At 48.5% G+C, this 9381-nt stretch overlaps 1 protein-coding gene across 1 annotated transcript; it reads right to left on the bottom strand.

Annotated features, from left to right (window-relative positions):
• Window positions 1-2754: 2754 nt before the first annotated feature.
• TMEM200C (transmembrane protein 200C) lies at window positions 2755-8266 on the bottom strand. Its single transcript, XM_036245454.1, has 2 exons — window positions 8137-8266; window positions 2755-5340 (listed from the first exon to the last, which is right to left on the bottom strand). The coding sequence occupies exon 2, from the start codon at window positions 5244-5246 to the stop codon at window positions 3378-3380; it is 1869 nt and encodes a 622-aa protein (XP_036101347.1). The 5' UTR covers window positions 5247-5340; window positions 8137-8266; the 3' UTR covers window positions 2755-3377.
• Window positions 8267-9381: the final 1115 nt, after the last annotated feature.

Here is a 9381-nt window from a genome sequence, read left to right as displayed (position 1 = left end):
TAACATTCTACCATTACTGTTTGCCTTCAAACAAATTATTCCATCTTTCTAATGTTTAGCCACCTCATTTACAAATAATGGGTGGCAGTGGGAAGATTCCATGAACTCTAAAATTCCTTCCAATATTTCCTGTTGATTTGCTACAACAAATTCTGCAAAGTCACATAGAAAAAAAATCTTGTTTATGCCTGTCTGAAGACTTAAACGCAGCGTTTAAACTGGCTATATGTTCCAACACTGTGCATCATCTCCAAGAATGGTTTCAGGAAAAGGATCTAGCAGTAAGCTACAAATACAGAAATTATTTTGTTGATCTCCAGAGGTGCCAATTTCAGCTCAGCATCTGCCAATAGGTCCAGATAATCATCCACACTGTAATTCCTGGCTCCAACATTCAACAGCTGTGTAACCTGGGCAAGTCCGCCATCATTCTGCTCTGAGCATCTTTCTCTATGAAATGGGAATAATAATAATCCCACCTCAGTAGAGCTGCTGTGAGGAGAAATTAAAATAATGTGTAAAGCATATACAACAGTCCTTGACCTACGGTAAGTAATGAGTAAAAATTTAGCATTATTATTGCAGAAGACCTTTTCTCCTAAGAAGGGGAAAATTATGAATTCCAACTATTGTCATAGTTGTAGAGGATTTCTTCTAAGGTCTAATGAAAGCCCAGTCTTCCAAGATTTGGAAAATTGGGTTAATCCTTTTTATCTTCAGGAGCAAAAAAATAAAAATCCACTTAAATTACTCAATGGTAAAGATAGATATGACTTGATAGTGAACTATATTAGTTTGGTGAATTATTTAATTTCAGAGGGCTTGTGTCCACAAGATCAATATGAGCTAGAAGTTTTTATTTAACATGATTAAATTAATGAGGCAATCAGTATCATTAAGTCTAGTCTATTGGTTGGACTGGATTTTCTAGCATTTGTAAGGGATAGATTTAATGTGTCCTCCTCTTTAGTTAAAGAGGTAGTGGTTTTATTATTTACTAAATGTCTTTACAGTATATTTTCTGAGGACTGTAAACAGCATTTTAGAGCATTAGAACCTGTTTTTCCTTTTAAACAACTCATCAATACAGTATATTAATTACTCAGTAATTTAAACAACTCATCATATAGTATATAAATTACCCAGCATGCAAGGTAATATAGAAGAAAGACTAAGGAAATTTGAATTGTTTTTGTACTTGGAATAAAATAATTGAGACTTAAAATTTAACACCACCTGGAAGTCTGATTACACTTGCTTGTCACTTTTACTAGGGAAAACTCACTTTTGCTATATAGAAGAGCCAAGTAAATTAATCCATAGCTTTAGAGTTATTAGCTTACTACAGATTCAATCTGGGGATGAAGTACGTGTTTTAAATTGATTATAGAATGCTACAGTAAATAGTAGTTTATTAAGTATATTCACTTTGTAGAGCTGTGTATAGAAATATGATATGATTATATCCGGGACAAAACAAACCCCTTTAGGTGTTTAGGTAAAGCTTCCAGAGCTGAAGGGAATTATAGAGATATCATCCATCAGAGGCCCAGAGGGATTGAGTGAGTTGACTAAGGTTATATAGAGTAAGTGGATAGTCCAGAGTTTAGCAGAGGCTTTCTTGAGCTCAAATTGAGGGTGGTCCCACTCTTCTACAGCATGCATTCAGACAACAGATTATGATAATTAGTATAATAACCACTGTTTACTAAGTACACACTCTGAGCCAAGTACTCTGCTCAGCTCTGTACTTAGTACTCTTTGGCCCCCACCTCATAGCTCTGTGAGGCATGTTTAGTTGTTTCCATTTCATAGATCAAATGAATGAGACTCAGCATTGCGACTTGTTCAAGACTATGCAGCTAGCAAATGCTGAAAGCTGGGGTCCATCTCACCCCTGCATCTCCACTCTTTTCATTGGACCCACTGCTTCACCCACAGGGACCAGCATGGCCACAGCTGTGATGGATTTTCCTTTGAAATCAGTATTTTAACCTCTTGCAATGATAGCCTTGCTGTGTGCAACTGCAGAACTTGTATCCAAGTGGCTGAAAAATAATAATAATACCATTCTCAATATTAGCTTGCATTCAAAGGAAGACGGTATCAGAATGGTACATTGTTTGTCTATCGTTCTTGAAAATTAATTCACTGACTTTTAATAAAATCAAGTGTAAGAACCTACTAACTTATTAGAACATTATCTTTTAGCCCTTGTAGACCATGGATTCAAGATTATGAATTTAAAATAAAAAAATAAAAAATAGTCAACTCAAAGAGGATGAAATGGAATATTAAGCCTGGTGCTCTCTAAATTAATACATTGAGTTAAACTGGAAGTATTATTAAAAATTACGATGTATTTAATGCTTAGTTCTATTAGAAAGAGACATTCCTAAATGGTTAATACTATCTATATTTAAAAGTTAAAAATATACTGGAAATTGTTTGAGTGATGATGGCACTGAGCACTTTGGGGACAATAACTAAAATCATAGTAGCAGTGTCTTAGCAAAATATTTTAGATTTATTAGCTAAACTGTTAAATGTTTAGTGTGTTAGAAGCATTAGTTCCAAGGCAAAATGAGGCAACATTATATTTAACTGTTTTTTTTTGAAACTTTTTTTATTAAAAAAGATTTTTAATATTAATGCCATTTTCAATACAGGTGTGATAATACTCAATAAAGTATTGTGTACTTGATATAGTGAATTTAGGAATGTAACAGTCCACCTAGATGCTGGCTCCCTCCCTCTCCATTAGCAACCCTAGTAGCAAAATGTAAATATCCTTTTAAAAAATAGAGAGGCCTTTGGGCAGTTGGATGAGCAGAATGGGATGGGGCAAGGAAAGTGCTCTTTCCTGACATACTCGTGCTTTTGGCTTTGACTTCATCTAGTAATATCAGTTCTGAGAGAACTGAATCAAACCCTTCTATGACCCGCAAAAGCATAGGAGAAAAAAAGCTTGTCATTCACAAGCAGCTATGGACAAAACCAGCAGCAGAGTACAGGGTTGAGGAAATTAGGGATTCCAAAAAAAGTTAAAGTGCAGTTACTGTCAAAAATATATTATTTTGATTCTAAGAAAAGTAAGAGCATTTTATCTAATGAACTAGATTGCTGACCTTTTAATACATTTGGTTTTCATGGAACATACAATCACCATCGGACATAGAAGACTAGTTTGCTTTTTTAAAAAAATTGCTTGGAGTTATCTACAGGAATCTTGTGAACACAATTCAAGGATAACATTCTGCAGCTCTTTGGGTATTAGATGATTTCCTAGGATGAGTCCACAAAGAAAGAGGGAACTGTTAAATCCACTGATTCAGGTGGAAGTATTATCCCACTCCTTCTCCCGGCTCCCTCTTTCCCTAAATGCCAGTACTTTCCAGTTCTCCGTCCTCTACCCCGATGGCATGAGACCTGGAAATCATGAAGAGTTTCTCCTTGTTTGTAAACTGCCTCTGCACTGTCTGAGATGGCTGGACCCTGGGTGGCCCTTGGCTGGGATCTTCCGGGGGGCTCTCTGGAGGGCTCTGCTCCTCTGCGCCCTGGGAGGAGGTGGCCTCACAGTCTTGACTCTTACTGGCTACTGCGTCCACAATCGACTCTAAGGACGTGCCGGCCTCCCGCAGCGGGGTGTAGCCCTTATTGCTGCAGGGTAGGTCATCCGACTGAGAGCTGGGTGAGCCCAGTCTGGTAGGGGGCGAGTCCGCTGGTCGCAGTGGGGGCGAAGGGGAGGCAGCTTTGGCCAGAAGGTTCGAATCCAAGTCCGTGCTACACGGAGAGGGCGGGGGCTCCGGAGACAGCGGCGCGCGGTAGTCGGGGAGCCCACTGGTGCTGCGGCGCCGCAGGGCCCCATACTTGCCAGTCCTGGGCAGCTGACCGCCTTGCCCCCCGGGCTCTTCCAGCTGCCTGGGCGCCCAGTGCGCGCCACCAGGGTCGCCGCGGAGGTCGGTCAAGCTCAGGTCGAGTTCACCCCGCGGAATCTCTCGGGAGCCGCGCTCCCCAGGCGGTCTCTGCCAGCTGCAGCTCGCGCCCTCGGAGTCTCCGTCCCCGTCGCGGCTCCCTTGCAAGGGTAGCAGCGCGAAGGCGCTCAAGGAGGAGTCCACGAGAGAACTGGCAGTGCTCTGGCGCCCCCAGCTCTCGGGTGGGCTGGAGGGCCCTGGAGTGCTGCTGCTGCTGGCAGCCACGGCGGGGGTGGTGGCAGCGGCCACAGCAGCGGTGGCGGCAGCCCGGCGACGGCCGACCACGCATGAGCGCTCGCGGTAAATGCTGTACACGGCCTCTGCCAGGCTCGGGGGCTCCGGCAGGCAGCGGGAGGACGAGGCCAGGTCTGATGGGGACACTAGGTCCCTGGCCCTGCCGCCGCCGCCGCCGCCCAGGGCTGCGGGGTGGGGCCACGAGCCCCTGGCTAGCATCGCTGTCGCCCCGAAGGCGTCCCCAGCGCCACTACAGCTACCAGGCTTCAGCTCCAGGCCCCGCGACTGCACGTAGCTGAGGAAGCCATTGAGTGGCGCGGCCCCCGCGGTCGCCGAGGCGGGGGTCGAGGACGAGGAGGCAGCAGCAGCGGCTGCGGCGGCGGCGGCGGCCAGGTCTTTGGCTCGGAGGCTGTGCACGTCGATGACCGTGGAGTAGAGGTCTCGCAGGTTGATGATCTTGGTCTTCTTGTCTCGATTTTCGTGGAGCACCGCGTTGGCGCAGATGAAGAGGAAGATGCCGATACCCATGATGAGGGGCCCGAAGACCTTGAGCTTGTCAGAGTTCAGGTAGCCAGAGAAGACGCTAAAGAAGAAACTCACCGACTTGGAGGAAGATGGAGAAGGGGCGGTGGAACGCGCTGGAGGTGTGTTCCTGGGCACGCCCACGGAACTGGAGTTGACACCCTCCACAGGCCCCAGGAGGCCCTTAGACGTGTTTTTGCTGCTGCTATTGGCTGCGGTTGGGACGCGGTGGCCGCTGCTGGAGGGCAGCAGCTGCCTGCCCTCCTCCCTGTTGGCCCCGTTGGCTTTGGGCCAGTAGCCCACCACTGCCATAGCTATGCCCACCAGCAGCACCAAGATCCCGCAGAGGGCGATGAGCCCAGAGACCGAGCACAGCTTCAGCTTGCCTTTCACCACCACCACATCGTTCTTGCGCCTCTTCTTGGTTTTCCGCTTTCGCTTGGGAACCTGGCTAGGGGGGCGGAGGGGATCCTGCTTTCTGGCGGAAATCCTCAGTAGGCCGCCGGTGGCGATCATGGCGAGCCGGTGGAGTGCGGAGCTAGCCCCTAGGGCGGAGGCTTGTGCAGGGGGGGTGCCAGCTGCCCACTAGCTGCTCCGCCACCTCCTCCTGCTGCAAAGCAGAGGAAGACAGTCAGAGGGTATAGACTTGGCTGCAGCAACATGCCACGCGCTGCAATTGTCCCGCTCCCCCATTCCTCCACAAGTGTGTCCCCTACCCCAGGGCCTCCACCTACTAACGAAGTGAGGCATAGAGAAACCAAGGGTGGGGTAGATGGACTAGGAAAGGGAAGCTTTGTAGCAACAATTGATAGGAAGTGATAAAAACACGTTGAGAGAAGCCTCCTTCTCTCCCCCATGGCTCCATTCACACACACTCTATAGGTAATATTCCAGCTTGTCCATTTCAAACCCTCCTTGCTGGCTGCCAACAGAGTTCTGACCATTAGTAGAAACTAAATGTGGGGATTCAAAGTAGTCGTTGAGGAATTTCCAGGCAAAAGCCATTCCCTTTGTCCTACTAGAATCAGAAAATGCCCAAGGGAGCTGCCACAGGCATTTCAACTCTCTGCCTCAGCCAAGAATTTGTCAAGGTTAGGTCCAAAGTCACTAAAACAGCTACAAAAGTTACTATGGTATAAAGACAAAAGGAATTCATTGCACTGGATGAAAATTAAAGGTCATACATATGCTGGCAGGCAGACAGCTTATTTACCTCAGGTAATTAATAGAGAGTCCATTGCTGGGAGAACACCAGAGAGATGTGCCAATGTTCTGACAATAAATAGCTGCACAAAGTCGTCTTCCACCTATTACTGTTCCTACAGCTAAAGGCAAGCAGATCCCTCTCACAGCCTTTCATCATCTCTTTTCTGCAACATCTGGACAGCTTCTTGGGGTGGAATATTTAGTTTGAGGTAACTGGTTATGTAACTGAGCTCTTCCTTCTGGCCTCCTCTCCTCCCTCAGAGGAACTCCCTTATAAGTATCATATGCAAGATCTCCTCAGGGAATTTGAGAGGTCCTAGACTCCAAGAGAAAGATCTCTTGCTCTTGTGGGAAAATTACGACCTTAAATTTTTTTTTACCCGTCTGCCATAATAGCTTTCTGACCCCTTATTAATGTGCAACACTTTTAAGAATCCCAAAATTCAAATGAGTAAGCAATTAACTAGGTACAGCATAATAATGATGCCTTGTAAAATGACATTTCCCCAAGTGGGAACTCTTTTCTTCATCTTTTTCTCATGAGGTCATTTTTAGGAAGGGAGGGTGACAACAATCTGTGGAAATTTAGTTGTTTGTAATAAAGCTGAAGTTAGATAAATGCAGATATGTCTTTGTGGATATCTGTTAGCTTCTAAAAATTTCAGTCCCTCTGGATCCCCAGAGTTAGACATTTTTTGTTCCACTGATAGTGTTCCTTCCTATAATAGAGATGATAAAATTAAGGAGATTGCATGAATTTGAAAGGCTTAGATATCACTCACAAGCCTTTTGACATTTTATCCTTTACAAAATAATTCATGTTTTAGAATTAATTACCCTTTCAAAATGTGGGACAACTTAGGTAGAATTTTGCTCTTAATGGGTGCCTGGGTGAAGAGCTTTGACCCTCAATTCCCTCCATGATATCAATATAGGCAGGACCTTTTCTCCACCAGAGGAAAAACAAATGGTAATCAGCTTTTTACAATGTTTGCAAATCACTATCTCCTTGGAATTTAGTAGGTTTTCAGTAAGGAAAAATACTATGTAGGTTAGAGAGTGGTCAGTAGAGAGAATACATCTATGGCCCTTTATAATTTTCTCTTAAGAAGCTGCACCAGTGAGTACAAGATTGTTACCAAAAAAAAAAAAAAAAGTGGCTTACTGTCCATCTGACACCCCCTTAAGTAAGCATGTTTAGTATGTGGTTGTAACAAAGAGACTGCTGTTCTAAGTGATCTCTAGACTCTATCATCTTATCTGAAGATCTGTAGCTATTTTAAGAAGGATTTAGGAGCCAGACATTTTAGAAACAAAACCGGACTCAGTTGGCAGGTGGCTCTCCCAGATAGAGAATGGCTAACATTTTATTGGGCATTGGTAAGGTGCACCAGGATGCTGGGCATTTGGGGGAGGAAGGCCCCCAGGACTTTTGTCCTCAGAAATCAGCATTGGCTCTGGGTAGAGTGTAAGGAAGACGGGAATAAATTTCTGTCATCGTTTACAGAAGATTTTTTTAAAATGAGTTTAATTAACTCCCTAGTTTATTATTCCTCAGCTCTTTTGGAGGCTGAACTCTTCTAATGTACCATCCCCTGACATGCAATATAGACGAGGGTCAGATGTCACAGAAGATCCACCTTTGAGGCTGGATGAAGGAAAGCCAACTTAGCAGTCGAGGATGGTTACCCTCGAAATCGGTGCTGGTCTTTCCATGGTTAAGAAATGTAGGATAGGGAAATGTCTAAAAATACAACTGCTTCCAAGAGACATTCAAGTTCTGGGCTTATGATGGATTAAGCCCCACTCTGTGTGAGAGGCTCAGAGCCCACAGGCTGGGAGCGCCCTGCCCTGCCCGGGACTCAACCCAGGTCCTCGACCCCCGCTCCCTCATTGGCAGGGCAGCGAGCCCCTTGCCCTTCTTTTTTGTCTGCTTATTTATGTTGGAGTCACATGAGTGCAGCAGCTGGGAGTCCGCCTCTGGAAAGAAGACAGGCAGGAGAGAAGTGAGGGCAATCCTGAACTCGCTTTTTCTGGGCAGCGCATCCCGAATAGCCCGCCCAGGAAAATGACTCTCCCCGAACACCGGTCGGGGGTGCAGGCTCCGGGCATTAGTGGTGGGAAGGGGCAGCTCGGGGCTGAGGACAGACAGAATTGCTCAAAATGGCAGCACTAGAAGCAAACAATATCACTCACTTACCCGGTAAGACTGAGGCAGTTCGGAGCCAGCGATCGAGCGCTCAGGCGACACAAAGGAACCATGGAGAAACTTTTTCAGTCCGAACCGGCCTCAGAGCGCAGGGACAGCGCCGTGGGGCCCCGCATCGGAGCGCGACTCAGCAGCCCCGCGGGGGTGAGCGCCCACTCCAGGTTCGCAGCCCCCTCCGGCGCTGTGGCGGGAGCCATTTCCAAGAGTTTCCAAGAAGTGTCAGGTCCTCCGCATACTGCATCGTGCCTGCGAGCCGTTTTCCCCGCCGCCGCTCCTCCGCCCCCCGCGCGTGCCCTCCTGCCGCGCTCCGCGGCCGCCCCAGCGCCTCTTTGTGTGTCTGCGACGCGCCGGGCTCCGCCGGGTGGAGTGGAGCCCGAGGCGGCTCTCGCGGCTCGGGGCGGCCGGACTGGCAGCTGTTGCTAAGAGACCGGAGCCATGACACAGGGAAATTGCTGCAGGATGGCAGTCGGTACCCGGCCCGACTTCGCCCATCAGGGGCGCACCCGCCCCCCGCCCCGCCCCCCGCCTCCTCCCGGGAGCCCCCCCTTCCCCGGCCTCCTTCCGCACCCCACTCAACCACACACTTCTCTTCACCCGCCGCGCGTCCCTTCGGAAGAACTGCTTCCCCAAGGACCCGAAGGCGCGAGGGCACACAGAGGAGGGGGCCGGCGCTGGGCACGAGGGCCCGGGGTCGGAGGACGCGCGCGGGGAACACAGGGCGCGGGCGCCCCGGCCTCGGCCTTCCCCGCCCCCGTGGCTCCCGGGGACCGCCTTCGCCTTCGCCGGGAGCTTTGTTCTTTTTCTTCCAACTACCTGTCTGAGCAGCGGACCGGAGAGGGCCCAGAGAAAGGGCCGCCACTCCCGAGGGTCTCCCCACCGGCATCCAAGGGACGCTCTTGGGTGAGAGAGGGGTAGTGCCCCATCTCCTTCCCTCCCTTCTTCTCTCTTTTGTTGCTTCTACTCTTGGATACTGCTCAGCCTTTGCTGAGCACCGCCCCCCCCCCCCGCCCCAATTTGGGAGTTTGCAGTGTGGACGCGCAGCGAACACAGTAAGTTGTCCCCCAGCAAACTCAGGTCCGGAGTGGAGCCACCCCTGCGGGACTCATGGCAGCCTGTCTCCTGTCCCCAGGTTTCAGTGAAGCCGGGCTTTGTGACCGGCCACCCCGGGACCTCGGCCTCCCCGCTATGCGCGGGCGGCTGGGGCTCATCCGAGGTTAGAATCTGTTCTGGGCTCTT

Source organism: Molossus molossus, unplaced genomic scaffold, assembly GCF_014108415.1.
Source record: "Molossus molossus isolate mMolMol1 unplaced genomic scaffold, mMolMol1.p scaffold_m16_p_6, whole genome shotgun sequence".
NCBI lineage: Eukaryota > Metazoa > Chordata > Mammalia > Chiroptera > Molossidae > Molossus > Molossus molossus.
The sequence above is the reverse complement of the archived record's forward strand: the minus strand, read 5'-3'. Positions and strand labels throughout refer to the sequence as shown.

What these genes read in the sequence shown, in the direction of transcription:
- TMEM200C (XM_036245454.1), bottom strand. Translation starts at nt 5,246, where the DNA reads ATGATCGCCACCGGCGGCCTACTGAGGATTTCCGCCAGAAAGCAGGAT.